This window comes from Carassius carassius, chromosome 4 (assembly GCF_963082965.1).
Source record: "Carassius carassius chromosome 4, fCarCar2.1, whole genome shotgun sequence".
In the NCBI taxonomy this organism is placed as follows: domain Eukaryota; kingdom Metazoa; phylum Chordata; class Actinopteri; order Cypriniformes; family Cyprinidae; genus Carassius; species Carassius carassius.
The window spans coordinates 5,292,096-5,309,952 of record NC_081758.1 but is presented as its reverse complement, the minus strand read 5'-3'; the positions used below and the strand labels follow the sequence as shown (position 1 = coordinate 5,309,952).

General features: G+C 36.6%; 1 protein-coding gene across 1 annotated transcript; it reads left to right on the top strand.

Annotated features, from left to right (window-relative positions):
- The first annotated feature begins 995 nt into the window (after positions 1-995).
- Positions 996-17,437, top strand: LOC132132858 (endoglin-like). The gene is made up of 11 exons (XM_059545387.1): positions 996-1,126; positions 4,773-4,953; positions 5,044-5,209; positions 5,530-5,629; positions 9,589-9,775; positions 10,002-10,132; positions 10,809-11,030; positions 11,126-11,189; positions 15,969-16,076; positions 16,408-16,455; positions 16,624-17,437. The coding sequence occupies exons 1-11, from the start codon at positions 1,022-1,024 to the stop codon at positions 16,758-16,760; spliced, it is 1,449 nt and encodes a 482-aa protein (XP_059401370.1). The 5' UTR covers positions 996-1,021; the 3' UTR covers positions 16,761-17,437.
- Positions 17,438-17,857: the final 420 nt, after the last annotated feature.

Below are 17,857 nucleotides of genomic sequence, written 5' to 3'. Positions count from 1 at the left end.
TGGATTTTTTTTACCTTTTATCACAGTCTTGGGAATGTCAAAGATTAGTAACAAGATTGGCTTTGATGCATTGTTAGTTTTTGTGCAGCATTAGATTAAAAATTTTTCTCCCTAATTTGCTGTTGGTGGCTGTTTCTGCCCCTTTGACTTCCATTATAACGACATTTTTTGATTGCAAAGCCATGACACCATATAATCATGCATTCTTGATTGTTTGTGGTTTTCACTTTTGGGAAGAGGTAAAAAAAAATATTTTTGTAGTTGATCACTAGGTGGGACCATTAACCCTTTAAATAGGCCTGTGCAAAAAAAGGCTTGGTTTCTGGCTTGTATATGGCGTTATATGGAGTATAACAGCAAATTATAGTGTTTGTGTGTGTGAGATTCTTGATTGTTGGTGGTTTTTCCTGTTGGGAAGAGGTAACATTTGTTATTTTTTACAGTTGATCACTGGGTGGGACCATTAACCCTTTAGATAGGCCTGTGCAAAAATGTAAAAAAAAATGTTGCACAAAAACTAAAAATGCATCAAAGCCAATGTTGCTACTAAACTTTGAAATTCCAGCCACAATTACTTTTATATTGAAAATAAGTAATTTTGTGTGTTTTTTTCCCCCCAAATCAGTGACATCATTTATGAACTTGGCAATTAAAGAGTTAAAATCGTGGATTTTTTTAAAAACATTTGGTAGTTTTGATCAGGACTGAGGTTGATTAACAGATTTATGCAAAAGAAATTGAAAAAAAAATGAATCTGATACATTTTTACAGCAGTTTAATTGAGTGGATGTTTTCATCCACGAACAACTCGAAAGGGTAGTGAATTTGAACAATCCACAAGGGTTAAAAGCTATAAACAAATAATATTTTTAATTTGGAAGATATACCATGCCATTTACAACATAAAGCCTATTTGCAATTGGCTTAAAAACTATTTGACAGAAAGATTTTTTTTTGTACCAAATGTGCTCAAACATAAAATTCTAAAACTTCAGTCTTTGTATTTTCACAGGAAAACTCAATGTTCGAACTAAACGTAACTATGGCAAACCCATCAGTGGTGATCATCACCTCCAACAGCGATTACACCATCCTGCTTCAAGACAATCCCACAGTGGACATCTATGTAAGTACCATTGCATTCAGGTTTTTAATTCGTAAATCCCCCCCGAAGTTCACTTAAAATAATACATGTTGTGCATGCAAAGGATACATCCAAATCTACATTTGCCAGCACAAAGACACTTGCATCCACTATCGCATGGGAGCTGTTGGCAGGTATCTGACAATAAAGCCAGCTATCGCTGCTCACTTTCAGCTCTGTTTTGAGAGGCAATTAACCTTGTTTGTTTAGCCCGTGACCCCATGAGAATTTGCAAACAGACTTAACGAGTGTCAAATATGGATGTGCCAAAGCTCTCGAAACAAAACAGCCCAGTTTGTTTTCTTTCATTTGTTATTTCCACCACTGAACCTTGTTAACCTTAATTAGATTGCTATGGAACAAAGCGCATTGGATTTACAGTGCAAACCGAAAGGGAGCAAATGCTAAATTTCCTTGCAAGATATTAAAAATGCAGTTTGTTATGATGGGATAATCTGATGGCCTGGGGGAGACAGACAATGTCTTGAGTCTGAAACCAGTATCTGTTGTTCTTATCAATGAGACTCGGTCAGGCCAGTCAGAGAATCACTCCTAATCATTTGCAACATCAGCCTCTCTCTCTCTCTCTCTCTCTAACACTGTTTTTAAATATTTAATTAAGCACAAATCTCTTTCTCGTAGGATCAGTATTGCATTCATGGCATACTGAATACTGTTATTATTTATCACTTACAGTATGAAAAAAATATACTACTGTATTTTTATGTAACAGTTGACAACCAAAGCAAATAATTCTGACATATTGTGCCCAAAAATGAAATTACTTGAAAATATGAATATTGCTTATGATATTGCAATTTTTGAGCTGTTTTTGCATTTTCTAATACACCATTGTTTTTTTTTTTTCTCTTCTGCTCACCAAGGCTGCACTTATTTGATAAAAAAAATACAGTACAAAATTGTGAAATATTATTACTTAACTGTTTTCTACATTAATATATATTAAAATAACATTTATTTATGTGCTCAAAGCTGAATTTTCAGCATCATTACTCCAGTCTTCAGTGTCACATGATCCTTCAGAAATCATTCTAAATCCATCTCTGATTTGCTGCTCAGGAAAGATTTCTGATTAATATCCATGTTGAAAACCGATTTCAATCAATCGAATGCCTCCTTGCTGTATAAAAGTACTACTTTTTAAATAAATGAAAACATAAATTAAGTCAAATCAAATCTTACTGACCTTTTATTTTGCTCATAAAAATGAAAGGGTCAAACTGTAGTTCTTGCTATTTATTCAATATATTATGCTGCAGTGAGAGAAATTTGACTATTTACTTGCATTTGCTCACTTAGTGAATGCAAATTTTGGACCTTGCCATCAATTTTCAATATTTGACTGCAAAGCAGTGCAGAATGAAATATTTTTCCCTCTTCTCTCAGCATATGTTGTGTAATAATCATTCCAGGCCGTATTCTGCCGTCCGTTCACTGCGTGTCATACTGTACACATCTGCAGCAGAGAGAAACTCTTTTGATGGAGACAGTCATTTCATGTTATTGCTCTCCATTCTCTCTTCCATTCTGAAGCTACTAACCTGATGACAAGAACAGACTGAGAAAATATGTTGGAAAAAACGTGTCTGCTTTGTTGATGAAACATCTTTTTCTGTGTGCAGTGAGGATTATGTTTCCTCCGGTCATCTAACCATAGAGCTTCAGTGAATTTAAACGCAGTTATGATGCTCTATTATGCCATACTGTATATCATCATTTTTTTTTAAAGCCGTAATTGTCATGTGACTGATACCAATGCAAAAAAACTTAATCGTCTTCATTTTCTTTGTGCAGAACATTGTTACTTTTTCTTTTTTTCTGTTGATTTGTGGGTGAAGTGTGACCTGATGGTCTGTTCTTGAGCTTCATCCAGCACATCAGACGTTATGGTTTGCGTTATTGGAATAGTGACTTGATTTTGCTTCCTGAGGTTTTGATGCGTCACGTCACTCATCCAAGACAAATGCCCATCAATCTACAGACGCCCCATTGTGCTTCAGATGAACTCTTGTCTATGTGCCTTCCTTTCTCTGTATTTCCATCCAATACACATAAAAAAGTTCAATCAGCCAGAGGTCTCGCTCCAGTAAAGTCCACTGACTCATAATAACAGGTCCAAAAGAGGGCAGAAGAACTGGAGGTTTTACTGAAACTGTTTTTGCACTTATGCCAGACTTGTCATTCATTTTCTATGAATAATCTGAGCGTAAAATATGTGTATATCAAGTTCCAAATAAAAAGAGAACATACGGTAATCAAATAAGATGAAACATGTAATTCAGTGTAAATGTTTCTATATAAAGCATGGAACTTAAGTAAAATAACAGATGAAATTAGCCTGATATAATATTTTGATCAGCGCTCACCCTTGTCTGCAAACTTTGAAGATGACTTTTTTTTACCAAAGTCATCATAATTATGTGACAATTGAAAACTTGCGAGCAATGTTAAAGATATTACTGTCGTAGATTTTGTGTCTGCAGTATATAGAGCTCTGACTATAAATCATGCTTCATAAATATAGCAAGGTTGTTGCCTTGGCATCATATATATATATATATATATATATATATATGTGTGTGTGTGTGTGTGTGTGTTTGTTTCTATTCTGTTTTCCATATCAGCAAATATTATTCCATTGTATTGCTGTACTGTGCATTTATTATACTGTACTTATGCCACACACACACACACACACACACACACACACACACACACACACACACACACACACACAGACACACACACACACACACACACACTGGTATGTGTGGTTACGGGGACTCTCCATAGGCGTGATGGTTTTTATACTGTACAAACGCCCTACACCTAAACCTATCCCTCACAGAAAACTTTCTACATTTTTAGATTTTCACATGATCCTTCAGAAATCATATTAATATGCTGATTTGCTGCGTAATTAAAAATAATTATTATTATAATAAATATAAATATTATTATCAATGTTGAAAACAGTTGTGCTGTTTCATATATTTGTGAAAACTGATATTTTATTCAGTATTCTATGATGAAATGAACATTTTTGTTACATTTTAAACCTCTTTACTGTCACATTTGGTCAATTTAATGCATCCTTGCTGAATTCAAGTATTCTTTTTTTTTTTACTTCTTTAAAACTTTTGAATGATAGTGTATCAAGGTTTCCACAAAAATATGAAGCAGCACAACTATTTTCCACATGATTAATCATCTGAAAAGCTTTGTGAGCAGCAAATCAGCATTTTACCGTTATTTTAAATGGTGATAATATTACTGCTTTTTCTGTATTTTTCATCAAAAGAGCAGAAGAGAAGAGACTTTTGAGAAGTAGCATGGGATTGTGTCATTTTTCAGTACACAAAGAGTTGTCAAAAGTCAAACACTGCCATCTAGGATCTCTGAATGTAAATAACAGCAGTGTGACTACTGTTAAGAAAGATTTAACATGAAAGAATCATTTTATTATTCGTATTTGCATTTTGTTGTTTTCTGTGTTGTCTGCAAACAGAACTCTAGTGCTGCATGTGGAGACTGAAGCTGATTCTCCTGATGTGATTTTATATTGTATCTTATCCTGAAAGCAAACTTATTTCCATCCACTTTACAGGTAACGCATGGGACCTCAATACGTTTTATCCTGTCAAATAGAAAAAGTCCACAAACTCACGTTGCCCCGTTCGCAAACAGCGATTCTGAGCTTCTGAAATGGGCAACAGAGACATTTGGTGGAGTCACATCCTTCACCACAGCACGAGATCCCATGACCATCACTTTCACTGGGATGAAGGGTAAGATCACGCTCTGCATCGATGTATTCGGCTCTTAAGATGCGTGCATTATCAGTGATCCAGTCAATGTTGAACACTGAACTCTTCCAGGAACACAGCAATCCTCAACATGTGACCTACAGCCAGAAATAGCAGCGGATAAACAGTTAATTGAGATGGTGCTGAAATCTCCAACTAATGACCTCAAATCATGTTACACAAAGCATTCTGGAGAACCGATTCACGTCATCAATATTCCTGATGATGTCAAAATAAGGTAAATACCAACTTGTAGCATCACAGTGGAAATGGGAGGTTGCTGAAGGATGCCCAAATTCCAAAATCTGATTCATTCATTTTTGTATCGCCTACGATAGATGGTCTCTTTACTCGTTAAATGTACAGTACAGAATTGAAGTTGAGGTTTCAATTAATTGTTTTTAAAGACAGTTTAGTTTCGTCTGACCTAGTCCGCTGTCATTGTTCCTCACGGCAGCTCACATCTTCTAAAAATCTACTATCAGAAGTTTAAGAATGAAATGTGATCACCCCTCTGGTCATGTGATAACAGTGGATTAATGTGGCATTTTCTTTCAGGCATGTTAATGTGCATTTGCCATCCAAGTCCAAAGTGATCCTGAGAGGTCCAGCAAACACTGAGTGGACAATCCACAACAGTACCGACGTCAAATTACTGGTGAGAATGGCTCTGGAAGATTATTTCAGCCACTATATATACATATATATATATATATATATATATATATATATATATATATATATATATATATATATATATATATATATATATATATATATATATACACAGTGCTGGGAAGGTTACTTTTAAAATGCATTTCACTACAGATTACAAAATACAAGCTTTAAAAAGTAATCAGTAATGTATTTCGTTAGATTACTCGGGTTTAGTAACTTAATCTAAATACTCTTTAGAATAGTTTGAAATACTTAAGCTTTGTAACACAAAGGAACATATTAACTTGATGTCTTGTTTTTATGATTTATGACACCTACCAGCCATAAGGTTTTTGTTAACTTTGCCTTTTATTTTTAAGAACATAATTTTTCCACAGAATTTCTATGAACAACAACACCAATGTTATGTCATTTAAAAATTCCAATCAATATAAATTAAATTTGAATACAATGAATGGGATTCCGTCCTGTTTCATGCTGCATTCCAAGCTTCAAAACGAATCCAGAAACACCAAACACATAAAAAAAAGTAACCAAAACAACTGGCACAGATGAATGGAACAAACTTTAAGTGAAAAAGAGTCGCAAAAGAATCCCTGAGTCAAAATTGACAGGGCTCGTTTCCCACGGCCACAAGCAATGTCGTTATTAACAATGCTTTTGGGAAACACACCTCAGGGCTCGCAAATTTTAAAAATCCCTGATAGCCAGGCATTCTTCAGGTTTTGGAAGCCAAAAATTAATTTATCTAACCTGGAATAAAAATAAAGACATTGGCTGAACCTTATTTACGATAAATCAGCATGATCAGCAAAAACTAGTAGCATATCGGGATGTAACAATTCAATAAACCTCTGATGCGATAAAATTCACAATACAGATTTCAGTGGTCACCAACCTTTTCAAGCCTAAGATCACATCCAAAGTCCAAATGTATATCTACCACTTGCAAAAAATTATGAAAAACAAGGCCACAATGTAATCTGTCAACTATAATTCAACATTTACAACAGTAATATAACATTAAGTATTTCCACAGGCTTATTACTCATATATAAACACAATAATTAGTCAATTACAGGCCTAAGCCAATAATGTACTGTTTCATTTTCCCTTTTGAAACATACAACCCGAATTCCGGAAAAGTTGGGACGTTTTTTAAATTTTAATAAAATGAAAACTAAAAGACTTTCAAATCACATGAGCCAATATTTTATTCACAATAGAACATAGATAACATAGCAAATGTTTAAACTGAGAAAGTTTACAATTTTATGCACAAAATGAGCTCATTTCAATTTTGATTTCTGCTACAGGTCTCAAAATAGTTGGGACGGGGCATGTTTACCATGGTGTAGCATCTCCTTTTCTTTTCAAAACAGTTTGAAGACGTCTGGGCATTGAGGCTATGAGTTGCTGGAGTTTTGCTGTTGGAATTTGGTCCCATTCTTGCCTTATATAGATTTCCAGCTGCTGAAGAGTTCGTGGTCGTCTTTGACGTATTTTTCGTTTAATGATGTGCCAAATGTTCTCTATAGGTGAAAGATCTGGACTGCAGGCAGGCCAGGTTAGCACCCGGACTCTTCTACGACGAAGCCATGCTGTTGTTATAGCTGCAGTATGTGGTTTTGCATTGTCCTGCTGAAATAAACAATGCCTTCCCTGAAATAGACGTTGTTTGGAGGGAAGCATATGTTGCTCTAAAACCTTTATATACCTTTCAGCATTCACAGAGCCTTCCAAAACATGCAAGCTGCCCATACCGTATGCACTTATGCACCCCCCATACCATCAGAGATGCTGGCTTTTGAACTGAACGCTGATAACATGCTGGAAGGTCTCCCTCCTCTTTAGCCCGGAGGACACGGCGTCCGTGATTTCCAACAAGAATGTCAAATTTGGACTCGTCTGACCATAAAACACTATTCCACTTTGAAATAGTCCATTTTAAATGAGCCTTGGCCCACAGGACACGACGGCGCTTCTGGACCATGTTCACATATGGCTTCCTTTTTGCATGATAGAGCTTTAGTTGGCATCTGCTGATGGCACGGCGGATTGTGTTTACCGACAGTGGTTTCTGAAAGTATTCCTGGGCCCATTTAGTAATGTCATTGACATAATCGTGCCGATGAGTGATGCAGTGTCGTCTGAGAGCACGAAGACCACGGGCATCCAATAAAGGTCTCCGGCCTTGTCCCTTACGCACAGAGATTTCTCCAGTTTCGCTGAATCTTTTGATGATGTTATGCACTGTAGATGATGAGATTTGCAAAGCCTTTGCAATTTGACGCTGAGGAACATTGTTTTTAAAGTTTTCCACAATTTTTTTACGCAGTCTTTCACAGATTGGAGAGCCTCTGCCCATCTTTACTTCTGAGAGACTCTGCTTCTCTAAGACAAAGCTTTTATAGCTAATCATGTTACAGACCTGATATCAATTAACTTAATTAATCACTAGATGTTCTCCCAGCTGAATCTTTTCAAAAAGATTCGAAAGTATAAATAAAGCGATTGTTTTACAGACATTATATGTAAACTATGGTGGGATTACACCATACAATTTTCTTACAATTTATTTATATATTTATTTATTTTTTACAAAATGAGATTTAAGACAAATTATAAATAAAAATGTGTCATTTTATTATTAGACAAAAGACAAAATGCTGCATATTTCTTTGTGAAATTGAAATGTTAAATAACAAAACTAACTTGAAAATTTAAAATAAATTCTAAATCAAATAAAAAAATCATACAACTTAAAGAAATATCTAAATTTAAACAAAATAATTTGTCTGTGCTCTATTTTAAATCAGAGGAAACCATTTGAATTACTATCCAAAAAAAAAAAAAAAAAGATGCTAAATAATAATAAAAAAATTAATTAAGTAAAAACAGAATGGTCCGATTTTACCTTTGTGAATGAGACGCAAATGTCACTCTCTGACAGCAGGTGGCACTAATGGAACACCTGGTGTTTAAAGGCTGCTGCCCCTTTAAGTCCGAATGCACGGATCCAATATAATAATGCAAAGGATATTTCGTTATCCACTGTATACGTTCACTTAAGACATAACCGACTGTGTTTACAAGAATACTTGTAAAAATCAGTCATGGTATTGGTTGAAATCCCCAAACTGTTTACTTAACTGTTTACTTAAATATCAAATTAATAAATGGCATCAAAATAAAAGTAATCACTGGAAATTTAAAATACTTTTCAGATGCAACTGTAATCTGATTACCCCCTATTTATCTTGCAATTAGCTTTAATTTATAAACTCTGAGAAAAAACATTATTGTTTTGCAGTTGCTAACTTGCAGTTGTGGCACACACACTTGAAATTAGAAGAAAGAGTTTACAAATTATCAATTTACATCTCAAAATCCTGACTTTTTTCACTTTGAAAATAATAACCTGCAATTGTGAGATAAAAACTAAATTGTGAATAAAAAAAGAGATCCAAATTGTAAGTTTAGAACTCATGAGACATTCTGAGAAAAAAAAAAGATCCACGGTCTGAATTTATTACCCACAGTTATGAGCTTACATCTTGAAATTCTGACTTTTACATCTTGCAATTATTAACTTTTATTTAAATAATTTGAGGGAAATTTCTCAGAATTTAGAATTTGTATCTCACAATGACTAACTTGCAGTTAAAATAAATCCCCAACTATAAGAAAATGTCTAAATTGTGAGTTTATAGCTCACAATTATGAGTTTAAATCTCACAGTTCTGACTTTTTTATCATAAAAGTTGTGTATGCAATTTTTTTTAGAAAACAAGTTAGAATTGCGAGATAAAATTATTATGTGGTGTAAATCAGCTTCCATATTTCCATGACTTAATCAACTATAAGCACTTTTACTAATGTCTAACAAATAAAATGACAGTCATTCTGTATGAGCAGTTATGTGTCTTTCTCTCTTAGTCTAACAATCTTGTAAACTCAAATGGGATGAATTCGCTTCTGAACCAGACGATCTCGGATGACCCTAAAGAAATCAGACAGAAGGTGTTTTCTTACTACAAGAGCACCTCCATCACCAGCTACTCTGAGATCCGTCTGAACGTGTCACACATCCAGCTGTGGATCAGGGACAACAATAACTTTTCAGGTAATCTGCTATGGATCTTCTTTCTCTCTCATTAGCATGGGCATCAGGTTTGTTCAGGAATTCAGCCTCATTGTGCAGTTCTAGGCTGATTCTACTGCTCTACATGTAGAAGCCTCAAGCTGCAGAAACTTTGTTTTGTTGTTCCAAATCCGTTATGAGAGTTGTAAACCTTTGTTAAAGATATTACTGAGACTGTTTGTCTGCTGTCCTCTTTCTTCACGTTTAGTACCTGAAGAAGTGAAGCCCACGACATCAGCAAAGGTTCCTCTTCAGATGCAGCTGTTCTCGTCTCCAGACTACACGTTACCTCTAGATCCCAGCAGAAAAGTTCAGAGTGACAAGAGGATCTATGCAGAGGTAGATGATACTCAGTTTTGAAAGGGCTCATACTCTACAGTCTTATATTGTGGAAATTGAATTGTTATTATAAAATCCTTTTTTTTTTGACAGTACAATATTAATATATGTATATAGTTTGCTTATTTATTAGTTTAATTTAATAATTTAATAAAAATAGAATTTACAGAACAACAATTAAATTACAATACTAATGTTTATGGTTGCCTTAATTTCATTGCTTTTAAACTCTAAACTATAGAGCTTTTTTTTGGTGGAAAACAGCTGGGAGACCTTGCGCCTTTCATTTGTTAACAAGAGATTTATAAAAGGTTCTCATTATAAATTTAAGAAAATGTTTGCATGTGTTGCATTTTAAAATGCACATTATAAGCAACCCAAAAAACACAGCATTGGCAGAGATGGAGAAATCAAATTATTCAGTCTGTGAAAACACAACAGTTTTTTTTCCTTGGATATACACAATTCATGTGGATGATACTTCAAAAATATGGCAACAGTGAAAAATCCCCTTTCTGTATTAAAAGGTTTTTTTTTTTGTGCTTAAGCGCTCTGTACGCCCAGGTTTCATGGCAAATGCCATAAATTATTCAGCTTCTGATTAACCGCAATCAAAATAAAAACACCTCAGTCTGGTAAAACATTTATAACATTAATTACTCTTTCTCTTCAACAGGTCTCATGTCAGAGCTCCGGAGAGTTTCCTTTAAGCATCATGGTCAGCAGCTGTCAGGTTAGCTCCATGCCAGAGGTGAGGGACATGCCATTCAAAGAGGAGGCGTGTTACATTAAGGACTGTCCCAAGAGACTCAGCTTCTCCTTCGAGATGCTTCGAAACCTTCCGTCCAGCTCGTGGGACCTCGAATGTGCAGTTCAACTTTGTCATGAAAGTGTAAATGTTTTTGGGGTTCTGTTTCCAGAGTGTAAAAACAAGACTCTTAACAATGCCCATATTACACAATCATCTCTTGTTGTTTTCTGTTCTGATTTTAGATTTGTACAGAGGAAACGCAAGTCAAGAGAAACTTCCAGGTCAAGCCATATATCCCAAACAAAAGTGAGTACGAGCTAATTTCATCTCAGTGCAGCAAGAAAAATCTAACCATAAGTCCATTTGAAAGTGCACTGCTCAACTGTATTCAATCGATATAGGGTTGACAATGGCAGCAATTACAGAGCAGAGTGGCTGATGGCCAATTCAATGCTGATATAGTAAGTGTAATACTAACGGCTGGCTAATATTTATTATTTTTTTAAAGGGTTACTTCACCCCAAAAATAAAATTTTGTCATTAATCACTTACCCCCATGTCGTTCCAAACCTGTAAAAGCTTTGTTCACCTTCAGAACACAATTTAAGATTTTTTGGATGAAAACCGAGAGGCTTTTGACTGTACCATAGACAGGCAAGTAAATTGCACTGTCAAGGTCAAGAAAAGTATGAAAGAGATCATCAGAATAGATAATCTGCAATCAGTGGATCAATCAGAATTTTCTGAAACGACGAGAATACTTTTTGTAAGCGAAGAAAACAAACATAACAACTTTATGCAATAATTCATCTCCTGTGTCCCTTTAAGTTGTTGGCATCGGCTGATACATTTTTCTGTTTGGTTAATAGGTGTCGTAGGCAAGGCCTTTTTTAAACCACTCCCTAATTTATGAAGGGAATTTGTCCAAGATTCAAACTACTCCCATTTAGCCTAAGCTAAAGCCCCCCCCCGACCCCAACCTCTGGCTGACGTCATCAGTCATCATGTAGATGAGGTCAGGATATGAGGATGGGGACGACGGGAAGGGGGTGTTTATAGGAAGGCCTGCTCGCTGACCTTGTAGCTGCAATCAGAAATAATGAGGTTTTATTGTGTCCAAGGTCTGGTATGCTCGGCCTTTCCGAACATGGGGTCTGGGTCTCTATTGTCAGCCGAACACAAAGAAGGGAAGGTGTTGTTCTTCAAAAGAGAAGACATTCCCCAGGAAGATAGGTCAAGAACAAACTCTTGCATTCCTCACTGCCGGCCACAGTGAAAGACTGCTGCACTCTGCACAAACACTGACATGGGGTCATGTTTCTGCAGGACACTATGTTCACTGATCCGTCTTCATCCACATAATTTTTTTCCTCCACTGTTGTCCATTTGGAAAAGTAGACAAGGTTTCTACAGTTTGATGCGATTCTTGATGTTGGAGGCATTTTCCCTCACAGGGCAACTCTAAAGTTCCAGAGATCAGCATCGGGATTCAGTCAGTTTGAAATCTCTAAGAAGAAAACAGGTCGTAGGATCTGTTAGGAGTCGCCTGTGTTTTGGAGGATGCGAGCCCTTGGGCTGTCCTTCCTGTTCATCCCCTCCAGACCACCTGCTCAGCCGTTTCCTGCCTCTGTTTGCTCAGCTCAGACTTTCTGACCAGACACACTAATAAAGCTGATATTTGGTGGAAAATCTGCTGCTGACTTGGGGAAGAAAACAAATAAAAAGGGACATAAAGCAGACCCTTACTGTAGCGCCAAACCAAAAGTTCTTGAAGCCCCTTGGAAACCTTTATTTGAGCAGCTGAGTTGTTTTTGGTAAGCACTCTTGCCATCTTTACAAAGGTGCTTGAACTTTAGCAAACACCTCGCCATCAAAGTGCGAGATTAAAGAGACATGTACTTAAGCAAAAACAAGCAGCTGCCAATAAAAGGGTCATATGATGCTATTTAAAATTTTCCTTTATTTTTGGAGTGTTACAAGCTCTTAATGCAAGAAGAAGGTCTGTAAAGCTGCAAAGACTAAAGTCTCAAATCCAAAGAGATATTCTTTATAAAAGTTAAGAGTCAACCACCCCCTCTTAAAACGGCTCATTCTAAAATGCCCCCACATGTCTACGTCATGATGTAGGAAGATTTGCATTACACCACCCAAATGTTCACTCAAAGAAAGAAGGCGCTGTTGCGCCGCAGCCATGTTTCCTTGTGAAAGCGAACCTACTTTGTTTGTTCTTCCAAAAGAGGACACAACTAGAAATCAGTGGTCAAGTTGTATTTACAGCACTGTTCCAGATCAGTTTAACCCAAATATTCAGATGTGTGTAGTGCATTTTATGGTGCACTGTTTCCTGAACCTGGGAGAGTAGACTACAATGCCGTCTGTTCTGACTCACAGTCTTTAGGTACATTTACATATTTAAAGGATTTGCCACTGATGAAACAAACGCAATTTTGGAGCAGAGTAGAGCTTGTTGTTTATCGTTTCTCCGATCATAAATGCAGACATGGTTTTATGTTTATGCAGCATGATGCAACGCCTAAAAATAGTATAAGTCAGCGGCTCTCAATTCCAGTCCTCACACCCCACTGCCCTGCGAACTGGACATCACAAGATATTCCCCCATGATTCCAGTTCGAAGCGAATGTATATGTTCCATTCAAAGTGAATAGAAGTGTGCAAGATGTGAATTTAAATTGTATTTATTTACAGAGGTATATGATGTCACACTTGTCCATGTGTGAAGACGTTGCGTAGTGCAAATCCATGAATGAATGTTCCAAAGTAAAGTAAACTTCAACAGATTTCCCCTGCTCAGGGAGTAGGGAGCAAAGACCACTGTGTAGGGACAATGTCAATCAGAGCACAGTTCATGCACTGAGCTCACTTCTAATGAGCTGATTATCTGAATGAGGTGTGTTAACAAAGAGAGACATGCAAAATATGTAGAGCTGGGGGGTGCGAGGACTGGAATTGAGAACCGCTGGTATTGTCATTATAATCTGTAATTACATCCCCCCTGGATGCAACAAATGCCACGTTTATAATGGGTTTTAATGTTTTTGTCTCAGCGCTCCTGTACACACGGCATCACATTATAATAAGGGGAGTAACGTTTCCATCACACGCTTGAGGCATACGGCCAATCACAACTAACTGGATAGCTGGCCAATCAGAGCACACTTCGCTTTTCAGAACGATGAGTTTTCATCATGGGTTTCAGAAAGGCGGGGCATAAAAAGGAGAAACAATAATGTACAGTATGTGGAAAATAATGTGTTTTTTTAAACTTAAACCGCATAAACCCACTTCATTACTCCAAATACACAAAATAATGTTCTTTAAGCAACATCATATGACCCCTTTAACCTTCCTGCTTTTCGTCATTGTCATGGGATGGAAGATGAAAACGTGGTAAATGGAGGTAAACAGAGGATGGAGAGTAGGTGCCACAGGCACCACAATCCACCCAGGAAACAAATTATGAGCCTTTAACCCACTTGGACCTCCGATGTACTTGAGGACTGCTTCTGTGTCTGTGTTTGCTCCATTTTTGCCCTGAGCAACCTGAGCTTTGTGTTAACCCTCTAAGGTCTAAGGGGGTTTTGGGGGTTTTAATATGATCACGCTGACCCACCTTAGCCCCTAGTATCAAAGTACTGTATAAAGGTGCAAATTGCTGTGTAAATGCATTTATGCCACCTCTGAGTAGCCTATACAGCCTGTGTAAAGACATCCAAAGGTATTAACATGCACTTTTTTGTTAGAGTACAGCGAGTATTGCCTCAGTGACAAGGTGTTGAAACCCTAAAGGCTTATTGAACTTTTTTCCCCCAATGCATAGTGACAACACACTACATTAGCTTCACAGCTGAATAAACAAGTGAGTAATCAAAGGCTCAAAGAAAAAAAAATGGTTCGTCTTGCAGACTCTGTCAGACTCTCTGACATTTTCTTTTCCTTTTTTCTTTTTGTGGGAACACAAATTAATATAATATTTATTTTACAAAATAATGTATTACATAGTTGTAACTTTTTAGTTGAGCAGTGTTTCATGGTAAAAATATCAGCACAGGGATCTCTCTCATCTCCCTTGTAGAAGATATTTCACTGGTTGAACTAAAATGAAATTAAAATGTACTTTAGATTTCAATTTAATAATTAAGAAAGCTTCAATTTTGTTAAGCATCTTGTCTGGATTTGATTTATAAATAAATTATTTAGAACAATTTATACATAATTTATAATGATTTATACATTAATATTTTAATGTAACAAATTTCTTATGATGAGAAACATATAGACAACTATAATATTCAGTGTGTAGCTCTGATCCACTACAAAAGTTCTGATCAATAATAAAAAAAGTCAAATAAATGCATTCAAATGTTTATTTAAATATATTATGTTAAACACATTTAATTAACTGCATGTTAGTGAAATCCTAACCAAACACACCTTTAAAGGCTGAGAAAGATGTTCACAATTGCTTGCAAATGACGGACAGGTGGGTTAAATTGGGATTGGAACTACAGTCTGCAGAACACTGGCCAGTCAAGACTGGAAATAAAGAGCCCTGCTCTAGGGGATGCTTTTTTTAAAGCTGCTTATGCAGTATGTAATGTGAAAAGCACTGTTTAATACAATGAACTTAATTTGATAAGCTCGATTAACTTTAGTGTAGTTAGCAATAAGCTTTTAGTGTAGCTAGCTACTTTTTTAAGGTAGCTTCTTTGACTAAGAGTGGCTTGTAGCTTGGCAAACTACAATGTAGTGTAGTCCCACTACAGTTTTACAGTAACTTCCTTGACACTAATGTCATCTAATCCTACATGGCATACTGTACCATACAACACCGGCATGACAATTAAGTAGAGCTTGGTCTGAGGATATAATTCTTGCTCTGGTTTGCGAGTATTCCTCGGTTCAAATCCCGGACGAGCCCCCAATTTCTCATGCCCATGGTCTGACCTAGTTATCATTTTCAACTGAACCATGGGGGAAATCACTTTACAAAGGCATGGTAACAGTTATTTATCACTGAATTACGGAAAGCAATGGTTTCTGAAATGAATATTTGCTCTGTTTCAGATCCGTGTTTTGAGTTTGGGCTTTCAGCTGTTCTGGGAATCGCGTTCGGAGGATTTCTGATCGGAGTTCTCCTCACTGGCGCTTTATGGTTCATTAAGATACGCACAGGTAAGTTGCAGGCATTTGGATTGAGGTTATGTTTAGCAGCGCTTATGACTTATTTAACTACTCAAACATGAGAAGATGTATTTGGTAGAGTTTTCTCTGATTCTTTAGCTTATGAGGGAAGAGGTGGAGAGAGCAGCTCTAACAAGCCTTGTGATGATTTCCCACTAGAAATAAGATGAAGCAGCTAAGTAAGGCAGATGCCATAGTACTTCCAGACTGTTGTTCTGTTCTTGCCTTGAAGGGACTTTTTTGAGAAATCCTGAAAAGTGATGTTTTTATGAGTTTTGTAATCAATGGTAATGTCCAGATCTCATGTGTGCATGTGTTGCAGGGCATCCTGTGGCTCTGGGAATGAGATCAACAGCGGCCGAGCTCTCAGGTAAACTGAACTCTAAACTTTAAATAAGTCAATATTTTCCTCAACACACTTCCTCTACTCTTTTCCTGTCGCATTTCCTTTACATGGTATGATCGTCTCACTCGATTGTTGCCATGAAAAATCTGTTTTTGTTTATTTCACTCAGTATTCCCTGTGTCTTTTGTCCAGTCCTCTCTATAACCGGATGCCCGTGTGGTCTGACCAAACGGCAGCCAGTGCCCACCCACCAGTCTCGCTCAGAGAACAGCAGCGGCAATGCCAGCATTGGCAGCACCCAGAGCACACCCACCAGCAGCATGGCATAATGCCGTCACCATGTGTCCCCTCGTCTCTTAACGCTCGCTCACTCTCGAAGCCATCTCGCTCCACGCATCCCATCATCCCGAGCAAGAGAAAAAGAGAGGCGTAGCAGTCCTGAAACATTCCCTGTACCTCACAATACTCCATTTGCTCCCCCGGCTACGGGAAGTCAGTAGGGACGAAGAACAAAAAAAGAAAAAGCTTGGCTCCCAGAGACAGGAAAAACAACGCATAACCCCGAGGAACTAACAGGAAATTTGTCGCATTCTTGTGCCGGTGCCTCTCTGATGGAGGCAAAATAAGATTTCACAGACAAACAGCAGTCTGACATATCAGTTCGCTTTCAGATGGGATTAAATATGGCTCAAAGAGACGAGTGAACATATGTCAGACTCAAATCCAAACACTTAGCTGTGGACAGACAAGATGAAACCTTCCAAAAAATCAACTATTGGACATGAACATAGAAGGAAACACATTTTTATTTTTTTAGAGTTTTTACTGAAAAGGCTGTCCCAGATTTGAAAATGGCTACCTCGGAGTCTCTGATTTGTTAATATTTGTTTGACCATAACTAGAAACAGTGGCTGAATCTCATTAAATACAGTATGTCAAACCGTGTCTTATTTAACCACCAGATCAATAGAAAGACAAAAGCAATTATGTAAGACATTTATTTATGTGACATCAGTCTATATATATATATATATATATATATATATATATATATATATATATATATATATATATATATATATAATTATGATAGTATTTTGAATATTTGTTGCACTGCCCTTAATAATCCTAATGTCTATGTTCTATATCTAAAATGCATTTTTGTTTTGATTATAGAGTGAAATATGACCCATCATGTTTTCATGAGATTCATATGGATGCTTTTTTATTTTTTATTTTATTTTGTAACTTTGTCTTCATTGAGTGACAAAATATATTTGATTAATTACTTTAGCAATTACGTAACTTTAAAGATATTTTTTGTGTGCGTGACTTTAATATGTAGATGCTTTAATCCGTGAATTCAGTAGAGTCATATTTTTGAAAGTTGGCCGGATGTTTCCATAAATTGAGAGCTCATCTAATT

Bases quoted from the DNA above. Each gene is read 5' to 3' on its own strand.
- LOC132132858 (XM_059545387.1), top strand. From the start codon at position 1,022: ATGTTCGAACTAAACGTAACTATGGCAAACCCATCAGTGGTGATCATC. The intron at 4,954-5,043 runs GTAAGATCACGC...GAACTCTTCCAG, and splicing joins CACTTTCACTGGGATGAAGG to GAACACAGCAATCCTCAACA. The intron at 16,456-16,623 runs GTAAACTGAACT...TCTTTTGTCCAG, and splicing joins AACAGCGGCCGAGCTCTCAG to TCCTCTCTATAACCGGATGC.